Source organism: Pelophylax lessonae, assembly GCF_965119305.1.
Source record: "Pelophylax lessonae genome assembly, chromosome: 12".
In the NCBI taxonomy this organism is placed as follows: domain Eukaryota; kingdom Metazoa; phylum Chordata; class Amphibia; order Anura; family Ranidae; genus Pelophylax; species Pelophylax lessonae.
In genome coordinates, this window is record NC_138779.1 from 12,150,799 (window position 1) to 12,168,077 (window position 17,279).

Sequence of the window (17,279 nt, forward strand, 5' to 3'; positions counted from 1 at the left end):
CTTTCCCTTTGTTAGTAAACGCGATAACTTTTGCGCAAACCAATCAAAATACGCTTTTTGCGATTTTTTTTTACCAAACATAGGTAGCATAAAACAAATTGGCCGAAAATGTTAAAAAATTTTGATTTTTACATTTTTTTTGGGGGGAATTTCATATAAAAAAATTTGAAAAATATTGTTATTTTTGCAAAATTGACGCTCTTTTTTTGTTTATAGCGCGTGATCAAAAAATCGCACAGGTGATCAAATACCACCAAAAGAAAGCTCTGTTTGTGGGAAAAAAAGGACGCCAAATTCGTTTAGGTACAGTGTCGCACGACCGCGCAATTGTCCGTTAAAGTCACGCAGTGCCGAATCGCAAAATACCCCCTGGTCGGAATGGGGGTAAAATCTTCCGGGGCTTAAGTGGTTAAATATACTAAATATTGTTTCTTGGGTTTAGATATGCCTTAGGATGCACCTTGCTCTAACCATAGCACCTGCAATGATGGATATAAATGCAAAGAAACAATCTGGATTATATTGCTTTGCAGTTTATTGTATGTAAAAGAAGTACAGGGTGCGCTCTCCAGTGATACAAAATAATGATTATATTGTCTACTCCATTAGCCATTCTTGCTGCAAAATAAATACAATAAAATATATATAGCTCAGGTATAAAGCAAAAAAAAGCAGGATATCAGCACTGTGCAAAATGAGAGATAATCAGGACGCATAGCGGCAAGGTTATCTTAGGTAGCGTTATATATGATGCAGCCAACACCATCCACAGAAAAATAACTAGATACAAGATTCCTTCATAACTTCTCTCTGCTGAGAGCATTGGGGGTGACAATATGACAAAGCCTCATGGTGCCGGGATGGTCGGTTCTCGGAGAGGTTACATCAGCTTCACCAAGATCCAGGAGGAGATCAGAGCAGACAAAGTCCAAGGCATGGAGAAACCTGGAAGAACACACAAGAGATATCAGGAATGGAGCGGGAAGGGCTTCATCTTTCCATGAAAGATCTTCAGTTTAGTCCTATGTTTTCATTGTAGGTGTAAACTGTTGGAAGCCAACTTTTATACCAGAATGTAACATCGTGAGAATTATTATTTTTTTTTTTATACTTTTTTTATGGCAAAGCTTCTCAGATACAACATAGCAAATTCTCACTGTACATTGTCTTGTCCAGGGCTTTTTTTTCAGCAGGAACGCAGGGGAACGCAGTTCCGGCACCTCCAGCACTGAATGTTTGTAACGCCAAGGAGTACTGGGATATGCTGGAGGATCTATTAATTCTGGCTGCTGGGGGCTCTTTTGCTACTGGAGGGGATCTATTTTTGCATGGCGGTCTATTGTTGCTGGTGGTGGATCTATTGTTTCTCAGGGGTCAATTGTTGCTGGAAGAGAAAAACTGTTGAGGGGAGGGGCCGGGGGCCTATTGATACTAATTGTTGGAGAGTCTATTAATGCTGGCTGTTTCTGAGATCTTTTGTTGCTGCTGGATTGTTATTTTGTTGTGAGGGTCCATTGGTGCTGCTCTAATCTATTGTTGCTGTGGGGGGGGGGGTTTATTGTCGCTGGCTGTGAGGGATCTATATTACTACTTTATGTTATCATTAACAAATTACTTAGCACCACAAAAGGATACTTGGCTCTGTATTTCCTAAAAGAGGATCTACTGGGTAGAGGATGGAACCAGGGAATAGTGCTCAGAGGTGGGTAGGGGGGGGGGGGGTAGAGACGGGGGGAGTTCCTGCACCTATTCTCTGAGAAAAAAAGCCCTGGTCTTGTCAAAATAAAACTGCAGTGAATCAACGCTAGTTTGGGAATTTAATCTGACAGATAAACCCGAACGAGAATTACAAACTATCTATATACAGCTTTGCATGAACTACAGAACGTAAGAGAGTAACATCAAGGGGGCGCTAGGCCCAAGAGGGATCAAGCCAAAATCTTACATTGAATGAACCACTTCCCGATCACCCGTCGCCTTTTTACTGCGGCAGGGTGGCTCTCCTGCGCAAACCGACGTAGACTTACGTCGGTCTCTCGCGGGAAGCTAGGGGGCGAGCGCGCGCTGCTGCCGGCGCACTCCCGCCCCCACTTGGCAGCGGGGAAGCCGATGCACGGGTCAGGCCACCTCCGATTGCCGCCTGACACCTGCGATCGCCCCCCGCTGAGAGAGAAGAACGGTCGGCTGTTCTAAACACAGCCGACCGTTTTTCTCCCTGAAATGATCACAGAGCGCCTGTGATTCTTCTATATAGGGTTACAGGTCTCTATGGTCATTTCACAAGCCACGCCCCCCCACAGTTAGAATCACTCCCCTAGGCTCACATTTAACCCATTGATCACCCATAGGGTTAACCCCTTCCCTGCCAGTGTCATTATTACAGTAACAGTGCATATTTTTAGCACTGATTACTGTAGTAATGTCACTGGTCCCCCCAAAAGTGTCAAAAATGTCAGTCAGGGGTCCGATCTGTCCGCCGCAATGTCGCAGTCCTGCAAAAAATTTGCAGATTGCCGCCATTACTAGTAAAAAAAAAAAAAAACAATAAAAATGACATAAATCTTTCCCGTAGTTAGTAGCGCAATAACTTTTGCACAAACCAATCAAAATACACTTATTGTGATTTTTTTTACCAAAAATATGTGGCAGAAAACAAATTGGCCTAAAATGTTAAAAAATTTTGATTTTTAAATTTTTTTGGGGGGGAAATGTTATATAGCAGAATGTGAAAAATATTGTTTTTTTTTTTTCCAGAATTGTTGCTCTTTTTTTGTTTATAGCGCAAAAATCAAAAATTGCACAGGTGATCAAATACCACCAAAAGAAAGCTCTGTTTGTGAGGAAAAAGGAGGTCAATTTTATTCAGGTACAGCGTCGCACGACCGTGCAATTGTCCGTTAAAGTCACAAAGTGCCAAATCGCAAAATAGCCCCTGGTCTTTGAGCAGCCAAATCCTCTGGGGCTTAAGTGGTTAAAGGGGCAAATGCTTCTGGTCCAGAAGTGGTTAATATAATTTTGCAATAAAGTGTCATTTTTTTACTGCTTTGTGTTGACTTTGGGCACCGTAAACATCTATTTGTTAGACTGAGAGTCGGTTCACACTGGGGCGACACGACTCCTTACTACTTCGGGGGCGACTTGTGCATAACAATGCACCACGACTTTGGAGCGACTTGCAGGGACTTCACATAATGGAAGTCTATGCAAGTCGCTCCGAGGTCGCCCCGAAGTAGTACAGGACCCTTTTTCTAAGTCAGAGCGACTTGTGTCGCTCCTATTAGAACCGGTCCTGTAGCGGTCAATGGATCGCGAGGGAGCGCGACTTGTCAGGCTGACAAGTCGCCTGACAAGTCACGGCAATGTGAACCGGCTCTTAGTGTGATTCCAGATGTTGGTGTTTCTGGCTAGCCCACATAACACAACCTTTGGATTTTAACCCCTTTATGATGGCGCGAGCCAGCCCGGACACCCAAGGTCGGTAGGACGGGCTGCCGATCATGTGGCACTGTGTTTGGCTGTACAGTGCTAATGTCACCAGGAGCCCATTCTACCAAATCCTAAACATAGGTTATTGACTGTGAACTGTATGTAACAGCTCAGTCACAGTTTTGGTGGCGGTGGAGCGCCCTCCACAACAAGACAGCGATGCATATATGCACAGGCTGGATGTTAATGTACACCTGCCCTGCCCCCGCATGTAAGGCTATTGTTGCTGTAAAGCGTTTAAACATGTTGAGCTACACCACTTTAAACCATTAAAAGTAAGAGTTTACTTACTGTTAGCAGAACTGATTTCAAAAGTCCCATCAGCTGGAAATAAAAAAATATATATATATCTGTTAAAATAACCGGACTGATACTCATTCTTCTGGATATATCGTATGATATTCACATTCACTGTATGCTGACATAATTGTGTAGTGTTCACCAAGATGTTTAAATGTTCAATATACGGGACATACAGAGATATGAATTATTTTCTCATTAGAATGGTGAAGGGTTAGAACCTCTGCAGGTCTTTATTTCTTTGTCCCCTCTGGGATGTTTCTTCCTGATAAGGTGACAGTTGTCAGAGCGAACAGAAAGTGAGAGACCCCCCCCCCCCTCTTTCCCCAAAAGGAAACAAAGACAGTAGGTAATACCTGACAGAAGGTTTAACAGTTTTCCACACATTATCCAAAACAAAAAAGAAAACAAATGTTTTGTCTGGAGTTGGGTTTTGTTATATGCGATTGAAGGAACACAGAAAATTACTGTAACAAAACTGTGAACCTGAGATGACTTACCTGCATTCAAAAATAGACCAACCCTTCCTACAATGTCCTGGGAATCTCCTGATTTGGGTTGAGAGCTGCAGGTCTGTAAATAAATAAAAATAATTCAACAGAAATTCCAGTGAAATTGATGAAGCAAATACAAATTGTACCCAAGAAACCCCCTAGCTATGCTAATGTCACAGCGTCCCCTTCATGTTTCTCTATCATTATCCCCATTATCATTATATTTTTCATCACTCCAATGGTGAGACTTCCCTGCAATGGTTTGTATTTCCCCTTCCACATTGATTTCAGTCTCTCTAAGCCATATTCTCCTAAGACCTATTTATTCTACATTGTATCATTTCATTCTCCTTTATCTGTGTTATGCTGACAATGGAAACAGTGGAGAATGCGGGCACACCAGGTTCTTTGTTCACTCCAATGGTGAGACTTCCCTGCAATAGTTTTCATTTCCCCTTCTATATTGGTTTCAGTCTCTCTAAGCCATATTCCCCAATAACCTATTTATTCTACATTGTATCATTTCATGTTCATTTATCATATGTGTTATTCTGACAATGGAAACAGTGGAGAATGCGGGTGCACCAGGTTCTTTGTTCACTTTAATGGTGAGACTTCCCTGCAATAGTTTGCATTTCCCCTTCCACATTGGTTTCAGTCTCTCTAAGCCTTATTCCCCAAAGACCTATTTATTCTACATTGTATCATTTCATGCTCCTTTATCATATGTGTTATTCTGACAATGACAATGGAAACAGTGGAGAATGCGGGCACACCAGGTTCTTTGTTCACTCCAACGGTAAGACTTCCCTGCAATGGTTTGTATTTCCCCATCCACATTGATTTCAGTCTCTCTAAACCATATTCTCCAATGACCGATTTACTCTACATTGTTTAATTTCATGCTCCTTTATCATATGTGTTATTCTAACAATGAAAACAGTGTAGAATGCGGGCACACCAGGTTCTTTGTTCACTCCAACGGTAAGACTTCCCTGCAATGGTTTGTATTTCCCCATCCACATTGATTTCAGTCTCTCTAAACCATATTCTCCAATGACCGATTTACTCTACATTGTTTAATTTCATGCTCCTTTATCATATGTGTTATTCTAACAATGAAAACAGTGGAGAATGCGGGCACACCAGGTTCTTTGTTCACTCCAATGGTGAGACTTCCCTGCAATGGTTTGCATTTCCCCTTCCATATTGATTTCAGTCTCTTAACCCCATATTCTCCAATGACCTATTTATTCTACAATATATCTGGGCAGCATGGAACCATCAATTGTCTTTGGGAGGGATGAGCATGAATCCATTAATTGTCTTTGTTAGGGATGAGCTTGTGTTCAGCCCAAACCAAAGCTCTTCCCTCATTAATGTTATGGCTGCAGCAAACGGGCAGAACTGTGAATTGTGGTGGGAGTATCAGAAGCCAACATATGATTTATTTAGCTGGTCTTGTGTGGCGTTAGCCATTAATTCAGCTATCCTGCTAATTGCAGACAGTAACCAGGATGGAAGCTGATATCTTTATGCTTAGTGGAGCGCATTGATCCATAAACACCTCCAAGAATAAGGCCAAGTATTGATCATTTGGGAAGTACAGTGGCTTGATTGTTAACACTCTTGCCTTGTATCACTGGGGATCTTAACCTCCCAGCCAGGACATTATTGGCATGGAGTTTGCACGTTCTACCTGTGTGGGTTTCCCCCAACAACTTGATGACAGGATAACTGACATCTGTCCAAATTGGCCATAGTACGTGTGCATGTGTCAACTCCTTGAGGGCAGGGACTGATGTGAATATACAGTGTGTAAAGCACTATATAAATTGTTGGTGCTATTTAAATACCTGAAATGATAAATAAACCATTATGATCTGACTGTAATTTCCAGAAAACCACTTTACATAGGGATCAATGGAAATTCTTGCACAGAGCACCTAAAACACACAAAGAACCTACAATGCACTGTACTTAAAGCCACATAAGCATGAATAAAGCCTAAAAATGCCCCTTTTATCGGACCTCAGGTGTTAGGAACGCTCCCTGAGCACACTGATGTGCTGTCATGAGTCTGCCATCTAAGGGTTAACCTAGTGCAGACTAATTGCAGTAATTGGCAACAGGCTGCCTTATTTAAACACCTCAGCAGCACTGTGTCTGTGCTGTCTTGTCTGCAGCTCCTCCGGTGTTCCTGAAACCTGCGTCCTGTTACCTGCATGATACCCGTTTGACCTTTGGCTTGTTCCTGACTTTGTTGACCTGCTGCCCGTCCTGACCCCGGCTTAGTTGACCATTCTCTCGGATCTTCCTTCTCTGCTTATCTTCCTTCGGACCTTGACCGGTTTCCCCTTGGTGGGGTGACCTTGAGGACCGCAACCTGGTATTCACACGCAGCGAAGTCCATCCTCACCACTAGAGGCTCTGGCGAAAACCGGTGGATACTTAGACTCCGCACCTCAGGCTAGCCTGTGCCACTCACCTTGGGGGTTCCAGTCCAAGCTCTGCCCTCTGACCCGCACCCTAGGCCTTCCTCTGCTGTCAGGCTACCACCTAGTGAATGAGTAAGTAAACTTTCATGCAATACCCACCATTATTACGTGCAAGAACTCTAGTGGTCCCTCATTATCAGACAGAAGACTCTAGGACAATTGTGTGTATATATGATCAGGTTGCTGAGATATAAGTTCTGGACACCAGGAGGAAGGGGGATTTTAACACAAACCTTATTATTGGATAACCAACGTTTTAAATAAATGCTTTCCCTAACCCCAAAACCTGCCACCCTCCGGCTAGTGGCAGCTCACCCAGGGCTAGAAAATGCCTAGGGGTTTGAGGGCCCCTTGGACCAGTGGGCCAATTGCACAGCTGACTGCTTTGCTCATATGGTTAAAGAATCCCTTACTGCTTCTTCAGGCACAGAAATCACAGAACATCCTCTATGTGTATGTTGAGTCTTACCAAATTACAGCTACCAAAGCAGATCGCAACATCCGCGTAGAGATAGATGCTGTTAGAATTGGCAATCTGGAAGACTTTCATAGCAAACCGAGATTCAAGGCCGACTCCATTGCTGTTCACTGTTAGGAGGCCAGCACCTACGCCTTTAGCTGGGCACCTGGATACAAAAACCTTCCATCAACTTTTAGTTACTGTAATCTAAAGATTAGAACACAATACTGGCACATACTAAACAATATATGGAATGTGTTCATTATATAAAGTACTGTGCAAAAGTCTAAGGCAGGAGTGAAAAAATGCTTCAAATGAAGCATAGGTGTGCGCAGCCTATTGCATTAGGGTGTGCACCCCAAATGTATTAAAACGTGGATGGTGTCAGTAGGGCAGTGGACTTGTCAGTAGGGCAGAGATTGGTGTCAGAAGGGCCCCAGACTTGTCAGTAGGACATTAGTAGGGCAGTGGACTTGTCAGTAGGGCATCGGTAGGGCAGTGGACTTGTCAGTAGGGCAGAGGTTGGTGTCAGCAGGGCAGTGGACGGCAGTGGACTTGTCAGTAGGACTCGGTAGGGCAGTGGACTTGTCAGTAGGGCATCGGTAGGGCAGTGGACTTGTCAGTAGGGCATCGGTAGGGCAGTGGACTTGTCAGTAGGGCAGAGGTTGGTGTCAGCAGGGCAGTGGACTTGTCAGTAGGACATCGGTAGGGCAGTGGACTTGTCAGTAGGGCATCGGTAGGGCAGTGGACTTGTCAGTAGGGCAGAGGTTGGTGTCAGCAGGGCAGTGGACTTGTCAATAGGACATCGGTAGGGCAGTGGACTTGTCAGTAGGACATCGGTAGGGCAGTGGACTTGTCAGTAGGGCATCGGTAGGGCAGTGGACTTGTCAGTAGGGCAGAGGTTGGTGTCAGCAGGGCAGTGGACTTGTCAGTAGGACATTGGTAGGGCAGTGGACTTGTCAGTAGGACATCGGTAGGGCAGTGGACTTGTCAGTAAGACATTGGTAGGGCAGTGGACTTGTCAGTAGGACATCGGTAGGGCGATGGACTTGTCAGTAGGGCATCGGTAGGGCAGTGGACTTGTCAGTAGGGCATTGGTAGGGCAGTGGACTTGTCAGTAGGACATCGGTAGGGCAGTGGACTTGTCAGTAGGGCAGAAGTTGGTGTCAGTAGGGCAGAAGTTGGTGTCAGTAGGGCAGTTGACAGTGTTAGTATTTTTTTATTTTTTTTACTATTTTTTTAGGAGTCCCATTGGGGGGTTTTGTGAAATATCAGCAGGGGGAATCTGCGCTGCACAGGGTAATTAGGGTGTGCCCAGGCACACCCGGCACACCCCCTGCGCACGCCTATGAAATGAAGAATGCTTTCAGAAATAGAAGTGCTAATAGTTTATTTTTTATCAATTAACAAAATGGAAAATAAATGAAGAGAAATCCAAATCCAATCAATAGTTGGGGTGACCACCCTTTGTCTTCTTCTAGGTAGACTTGCACACAGTGAAGGAACTCGCCAGTTAGGTGGTTCTATGGACCTCTTAGAGAACTAAGCACAGATCTTCTGTGGATGTCGGCTACCTCAAATTCCATAAGGGAAGTGTGTGATTGGCTCCAAATTTATTCTGCATCAGGACAACCACCCCAAATATACAGCCAATGTCATCTATAACTATCTTCAGTGTAAAGAAGAACAAGGAGTTCTGGAAGTGATGGTTTTGCCCCCCCCCCCCCCCCCAGAGAGCCCTGATTTCAACATCATGGAGTCCGTCTGGGATGACACGAAGAGACAGAAGTATTTGGGGCAGCTGACATCCACAGAAGATCTGTGCTTAGTTCTCCAAGATTTATATACTGTAGAACAACCTACCTGCCGAGTTCCAAAAACTGAGTACAAATCAACCTAGAAGAGTGGGTGCTGCTTTAACCACTTAAGCCCCGGAGGATTTGGCTGCTCAAAGACCAGGGCCTATTTTGCGATTCGGGACTGCGTGATTTTAACGAAAAATTGCGCGGTCGTGCGATGCTGTACCCAAATGAAATTGACATCCTATTTTTCCCCCAAACTGAGCTTTCTTTTGGTGGTATTTGATCACCTGTGCGATTTTTACTTTTTGCGCTATAAACAAAAAAAGAGCGACAATTTTGAAAAAATAACAATATTTTTCACATTTTTTATATGAAATTCCCAAAAAAATGTAAAAATCGAACTTTTTTAACATTTTAGGCCAATTTGTTTTTTGCTATATATTTTTGGTAAAAAAAAAAAACGCAATAAGCGTATTTTGATTGGTTTGCGCAAAAGTTTTTTTTTAACACAAAAAGGTGCTTTATTGAAGTAATGAAAATACAACAAATAAAAATATTTCAGCATACATTTGTAAACTTGTACATTAGGATATAGAATATTTTAAGTAATACCGGGAAGGTATAAAGAATAAGATACAAAAGTATAACATACTCAGTAACCCAGCCACCTATTAACCCAATACAAACATATAACTTAAGTCTTATCTTCAAACAGTGGTAATTAGGCAAAAGCATTCATAGGTGTTGGTGTATCAAGAATTAATCCAAGTTATTGGGTATTGTGGATAGAAGTAGTCGAGCAACAATAAGGCTCCAGCTCACCGACAGGAAGAGAAAGGGAGTCCCGTCTAATGAGTGGAGTGAAAGAAGAGGGAAAGAGGAGATGAAAAAAGAACAGATTGACAAACACTGAGGAGGAAGGGTCCAGGTAGGGGGGGGGGGGGAAATAAGGGGAGGTGTACTGCGCAAAAGTTATTCCGTTTACTAACTACGGGAAAGATTTTTGTCATTTTTATTGTTTTTTTTTTTTTAACTAGTAATGGCGGCGATCTGCGTTTTTTTTTTTTGCCAGACTGCGACATTGCGGCGGACAGATCGGACCCTTGACTGACATTTTTTACACTTTTGGGGGTACCAGTGACATTACTGCAGTAATCAGTGCTATAAATATGCACTGTTACTGTAAAAATTGACACTGTCAGGGAAGGGGTTAACTTTATTGGTGATTAGTGGGTTAAATGTATCCCTAGGGGCGTGATTCTAACTGTGGGGGGGGGGGGGGGCGTGGCTGGTAATGTAACCACAGAGACATACAATCCTACATAGCAGGATCGTATGATCTCTGCAGTTACACCAGGGAGAATGACAGAGGGCTGTGTTTACATCAGCCACCTGCCTTTCTCCCGCTCCAGCGGGAGATCGTGAGTGGCCGGCGGACATCGGAGCCGCCGGTCACTCGCGCGGGGATGTCAGGGAACGAGCAGCGAGCGCTCGCCCCCTAGAGGCTCGCGGGCGAGTGACGTACCGGTACGTCACTTTGCCCAGGAGGGGCTGACCGCCGCAGTTAGGGGCTGATCGCCGCAGTATATAGTCGTGCGGCCGTGGGCAAGGGGTTAAAAACAAGGTAAGTGAATGAAAAAAATAAATAAATTGTAATTATCCAATTGTTTTTCAGGTAGAAAAAAAGTAAGCGGATGGTGAAAAGTACATTTTGAGAGTGGAACTCCACTTTGAAGGCTTCATTTTACGTTTTATTTGGAAGAATGATTGTGCCATACACAATAAATTAGTACATGCGCTGTGACCCTTATTTCTTCAACCCTCTGACCTTTACATACTTACACAATTTTCTCCTTGATGCATTTCCTATCTAGATTAATTTAATGCATCAAAACATGTTGATAGATGCATTGCGGTGATATATTGCTCTGTGCATTTAGTGTCTATAGTCAAAGTATACAAAGAACACACCGAATTACTAACCAGTGTACTTTACTTACTCGTCCTGAAGAAGATAGTACTTGAGGGAGCTTGAATTGTCAGGAGAGGCGTACATATTCACCACTTTGAGATTTACGGTGTTGGCATTCAGATCTGGTATGACCACTGAAATGTAGACAGTATTCTCCACATACAAGGGGTCAGATTCTGTGAGAGGGGTCACATACGTGTTATCTTTATAGGCTATCATGTAGACTGCATAAGTTGCATTTGCTATAGAGCTGGGTATTATTGTAACTCTGCAACAAAAAAACAAACACAACACAAGGTTACGCACTTGATGCCTTTTTCTGACACTTTTACATGTAACAATCAGTATTTTTTGCTAGCAAATTATTTAGAACCCACAACCATTTTTTATTTTTTTTAACCAGCTCTGGACCGGAAGATTTTCCCCCTTAACCACCGCAAGTACAGTACGGTCAGCCCCGGCCAGGCAAAGTGACGTACCGGTACGTCACTAGCCTGTCACTGGCTTGTGAGCCAATAGCGGACGAACGCGTGCCCGCTGAAGCGCGCACCCGCCCCGGCTCATTCCCTAACAAGTCAGTGCGCGTCACTCGCGATCATTCGCCGGGAAGGGAGAAAGGCAGGCGGCTAATGTAAACAAAGCCGCCTGTCATTCTCCCTTGTGTAGGAATGGTGATCATACGGTTCTACTATGTAGGACCGTTGATCTCTGTTTTTACACTAGTAGCCATGTCCAATCACAGTTAGAAACACGCCCCTAGGACACACTTACCGGTACGTCACTCGCCCACGAGCCTTTAGGGGGCGAGCGCGCGCCACCGGAGGCGCGCTCCCGCCCCCGCTCATTCCCTGACATGCCCGCGCGAGTGACCAGCGGCTCCGATGTCCGCCGGCCACTCCCGCTGGAGCGGGAGAAAGGCAGGCGGCTGATGTAAACACAGCCGTCTGTCATTCTCCCTGGTGTAACTGCAGAGATCATACGATCCTGCTATGTAGGATGGTATGTCTCTGTGGTTACATCACAAACCACACCCCCCACAGTTATAATCACGCCCCTAGGGATACATTTAACCCACTGATCACCAATACAGTTAACCCCTTCCCTGCCAGTGTCATTTTTACAGTAACAGTGCATATGTATAGCACTGATTACTGTAGTAATGTCACTGGTAACCCCAAAAGTGTCAAAAATATCAGTCAAGGGTCCGATCTGTCCGCCGCAATGTCGCAGTCCCGCAAAAAAAATTCGCAGATCGCCGCCATTACGCGTTAAAAAAAAACACCAAAAATTACAAAAATCTTTCCCTTTGTTAGTAAACGCGATAACTTTTGCACAAACCAATCAAAATACGCTTTTTGTGATTTTTTTTTTTTTTTACCAAACATATGTAGCATAAAACAAATTGGCCGAAAATGTTAAAAAATTTAGATTTTTACATTTTTTTGGGGGAATTTCATATAAAAAAAATGTGAAAAATATTGTTATTTTTGCAAAATTGACGCTCTTTTTTTGTTTATAGCACATGGTCAAAAAATCGCACAGGTGATCAAATACCACCAAAAGAAAGCTCTGTTTGTGGGAAAAAAAGGACGTCAAATTCGTTTGGGTACAGCGTCGCGCGACCGCGCAATTGTCCGTTTAAAGTCACGCAGTGCCGAATCGCAAAATAGGCCCTGGTCTTTGAGCAGCCAAATCCTCCGGCGCTTAAGTGGTTAATGACCAGGCCCTAGTTTGCGATTCAGCACTGCTTTACTTTAACGGACAACTGCGATGTCGTGCGACGCTGCACCCAAATAAAATTGATGTCCTTTTTTTTCCCCCCACAAATAGAGCTTTCTTTTGGTGATATTTGATCACCTGTGCGATTTTTAATTTTTTGCGCTATAAACAAAAAAAGAGCAACAATTTTGAAAAAACAAACAAACAAACAATATTTTTCACATTCTGCTATATAACATTCTCAAAAAAAAAAATTAAAAAATCTAAATTTTTTAACATTTTAGGCCAATTTGTTTTTTGCTACAGATTTTTGGTAAAAAAAAATCGCAATAGGCGTACTTTGATTGGTTTGCGCAAAAGTTATTGCGTCTACTAACTACGGGAAGGATTTATGTAATTTGAATTGTTTTTTTTTTTTTTTTACTAGTAACGGTGGCGATCTGCGATTTTTAGCGGGACTTCGACATTGCGCGGACAGACCGGACCCCTTACTGACATTTTTGACACTTTTGGGGAGACCAGTGACATTACTACAGTAATCAGTGCTAAAAATATGCACTGTCCCTGTAATAATGACACTGGCAGGGAAGGGGTTAATACTGTTGGTGATCAAGGGGTTAAATGTAACCCTAGGGGAGTGATTTTAACTGTGGGGGGGGGGGGGGGCTTGTGAGATGATCACAGAGACATGTGATCCTATATAGAAGGATTACATGGTCTCTGTGATCATTGCAGGGAGAAGGACGGACGGCTGTGTTTACATCAGCCGACCTTCCTTCTCCCTCAGCGGGGAGCGATCGCTGGTGTCAGGCAAACGGAGCCACCTGACACACGCGCCGGCTTCCCCGCTGATGATCGGGGACAGGACGCCCCTTAGCTCCTCCCAGGCAAATTATGCATATATATGTGATTCTGCCTGTAGGTGCCACTCTGCCGCCATTTATATACAGTAAGCGGTCGGCAAGCGGTTAAGGTAGACAATAAATTGGTGGGTTTTTCAATTTATCAATGTCACACATTATTTACACAGGAGTTTTGCAAATGGCATTTTTTGGGGAAAAAAATACACTATTTTAAAATTTTAATGCAAAAAAACAAAATACATAACCCAATTTTCTGGTAAAAGATAATGTTAGGCCAAGTAAATAGATAGCAAACATGTCGCGCTTTAAAATTGGGCATGCACATGCAATGGCAAAAAATGACGGAAATTTTGCTATCTAAATGTGACGCTATAAAAACCTTAACAGGTTACCACTTTCAATTTAATACAGTAGGTCTGGTGCTAGAATTACTACCCATGAGCTGACATTCGTGGTGATACCTCACACGTGTGTGCCGATCGCTGTTTGCGTGCGTGTGGGACCGACGGGTACGTTCACCTTTGCGCGCAATCACTGGGGGAAGGGGGCACTTTAAAAACATTTTATTATTAATTTATTTTTTTTATACACTTCATTTTTTTTTTTATTACTTTTTTTGCTGTCACAAGGAATGTAAACATCATTGTGACAGCAATAGGCATGTGGCAGGTAGTCTTGATGGAGAGATCTGGAGTTTATAGGACCCCAAAATCCTCCTGTGCCCCAAAAAACAATCGATCACACCAAGATAGGTGTTTTCAAATTCTTTAGATTTTTTTGAAAAACGGCGCCAAGTAAACCGGTTGTGATGTCAGGTCATTGCTTCCGGGTTACCGTAGCTAAGAGCCGTACAAAGCTGATCCGGACTCGGTGGAACAGGAGAGCCCGAGAAAGGAATGGAAGGTGGCTTGTACCGCTGCTTGAAAAAGCAATCCATCGGCTAGTTAGCAACTAGGATTACTTTTACAAGAGAGCTGACCGCTGGCTCTAAAAAAAAAAAAAGCACTGGGATGATGGCTGCCACTGCATATCATCCCGATATAATAACTTGAAGTCCAGTGATGTAAGGGTATATTGCTGGTCAGCAAGTGGTTACCATACAAGAAACCCTTGTAGGTATGTGGTTATTATACCATATTATATCATATAATATACTGCAGGGGTGCTCAAACTATGGCCCTCCAATTGTTCAGGAACTACAATTCCCATCATGCCCAGTCATGTCTGTGAATGTCAGAGTTTTACAATGCCTCATGGGATGTGTAGTTCTGCAACAGGGCTGTAGTTTGGAGATCCCTGATATACTGTATTACATATTATATTATACTGTATATTCTATTATATATTATATTGTATTATATTATATTTTACATGTTATATCATATTATAACCTACATATTATATATTACATATTATATCTGTGCTTTATATACAGAGTGCGTACAAAACTGCCATTATTTGCACTGAAGATAAAAGAGCAAACCCATTAGATATCTTATTCAGCTCTATGTATACTGGTGGAAGGGATGGAGCTGATATACAATTTCAAATGCACCACAAAGGTTTAATAGTTAATATTTTTAAAGAAAAAAACTAATAAAGATAATTTAAATTATCTTGTCTATGTAAAAAAAAAAAAAAAAAAATTCCTGCAATAGAAGATTTTTCATATTCACCTCTTAGGCAGCGCACGTCCCCTACCTTTCCTCTATTCCAGCACTGCAGCCTCCACCAAACTCGTCAGTATTTAACATTTCTAGAAGTGTTGGATGCCTTAGTTTCTTCTCTGAGCCCAATGTCATTACAGGACTCGATGCTGTCATAGGGTGAGGCGAAATGTGGCAGAAGACATACTGAAACACTGAATGCCAAAGAGTCTTATGAAGGCTACAGCACTGAAGCAGAGGGATGGAAGGGGACACGGCCCATAAAAATTCTTCTCTTGCCAGGTAATTTCTTCCCGATTTGACAGGCTCGCTTGAAAACACTTGGCCCGAATTTCGTTCACCCATGTGTTCTCAGAAAGTTGAGCTCAGTTACATCTAGCTTTTGTTTCTAATTAATCAAGGCTTGGCACAAGGGGATTTAACTCCACTTTGGGGGTTTTAGCAAATTATTAACCTGTAATTTTTAATAAAGAATTCATGTATATTTTTCTATATGATTTCCTTTTATGGATTCTTTAAGATTGTTTGGTGCTGACATGCAATGTTTTAGGGTAAGGTGGAAGGAACCACACAGTGTGACAGGGGACATATTGAAGCACTGAATGCTAAAAAGCCTCGTGAAGGCTGCAGCACTGAAGTGGAGGAAAGGTAGGGGACACAGGCCATAAAAACTCTTCTTTTGTCGGGTCATTTCTTCTCGATTTGACAGGATCGTTTGAAAACACTTGGCCCAGGTTCTTACACCCATGTAACCTCGGAGAGTTGAGCTCAGGTATATCTAGCGTTTGTTTCTAATTAAGGCTTTTCACAAGGGGTTTAACCTAACTTTTAACCTGTAATCTTTACTGAAGCAGAGGAAAGGCAGGGGACACACGGCCCATAAAAGCTCTTTTCTTGCAGGGTAATTTATTTTTAATTTGACAGGCTCGCTTGAAAACACTTGGCCCAGGTTCTTACACCCATGTAACCTCGGAGAGTTGAGCTCAGGTATATCTAGCGTTTGTTTCTAATTAAGGCTTGTCACAAGGGGTTTAACCTAACTTTTAACCTGTAATCTTTACTGAAGCAGAGGAAAGGCAGGGGACACACGGCCCATAAAAGCTCTTTTCTTGCAGGGTAATTTATTTTTAATTTGACAGGCTCGCTTGAAAACACTTGGCCCAGGTTCTTACACCCATGTAACCTCGGAGAGTTGAGCTCAGGTATATCTAGCGTTTGTTTCTAATTAAGGCTTGTCACAAGGGGTTTAACCTAACTTTTAACCTGTAATCTTTACTGAAGCAGAGGAAAGGCAGGGGACACACGGCCCATAAAAGCTCTTTTCTTGCAGGGTAATTTATTTTCAATTTGACAGGCTCGCTTGAAAACACTTGACTGGATTTCTTACACCCATGTATCCACAGGGAGTTGAGCTCAGTTATATCTAGCTTTTGTTTCTAATAAATAAGGCTTGGCAAAAGGGGTTTAACTTCACTTTGGGGTTTAAAATAAAAAATAAATAGAAAACATGTTATACTTACCTGCTCTGTGCAGTTGGTTTTGCACTAAGCAGATCCTTCTCTTCTCAGGTCCCTCTTCAGCCCTTGTGGTCCCTCCCTCCCTTTGAGTGCCTTCATAGCAAGCAGACTTCAGTACAGCAGTATAGTGAAACATACGTCGGAGCGGGGATTCGTCATTTCCGGATTCTCATGTGACTTCTTACCAAGGCCTGAGCTGAGAACGAGGCGTGTAACGCACGCCTGCGCTCAAACCACCAGGCCACATCTGCAAATGCTGTAGATCCCCAGTGCCAGGCTCAGGCACTGTTACATGTGAGTGCAAAATATATATTTTTGTTATGCCTTTTTAATGTCAATAAACGTACTACACTATAAAGTCCTTCTCTGTGTCCCTAGTGGAGTACATTTCCTACCTTTCTAGCTAAAACCCAAGGGATTATTGGAGTGGAACGGTGCCAGCTTAGAAACCAATCTGGTTTCCTAATAAAGCGCATTTGACCTTCCATAAAAATAGGTCAG

The 17,279-nt window shown here is 42.9% G+C and overlaps 1 protein-coding gene and 1 long non-coding RNA gene across 2 annotated transcripts in view; one reads left to right on the forward strand and one right to left on the reverse strand.

The window, feature by feature from the left end:
- LOC309567853 overlaps positions 1-17,279 on the forward strand; it is a 1,051,047-nt gene that overhangs the window by 260,159 nt on the left and 773,609 nt on the right. The gene's annotated exons all lie outside the window — the stretch shown is intronic.
- Positions 881-17,279, reverse strand: part of LOC309568390 (pancreatic secretory granule membrane major glycoprotein GP2-like) — a gene marked incomplete at both ends in the record, with an annotated part of 30,643 nt that continues 14,244 nt past the window's right edge. The window contains 5 exons of the mRNA XM_082274049.1: positions 881-945; positions 3,778-3,810; positions 4,287-4,359; positions 7,248-7,404; positions 11,041-11,280. Coding sequence (XP_082130175.1) covers positions 881-945; positions 3,778-3,810; positions 4,287-4,359; positions 7,248-7,404; positions 11,041-11,280 — 568 coding nt within the window. The remainder of the gene's footprint in view (positions 946-3,777; positions 3,811-4,286; positions 4,360-7,247; positions 7,405-11,040; positions 11,281-17,279) is intronic.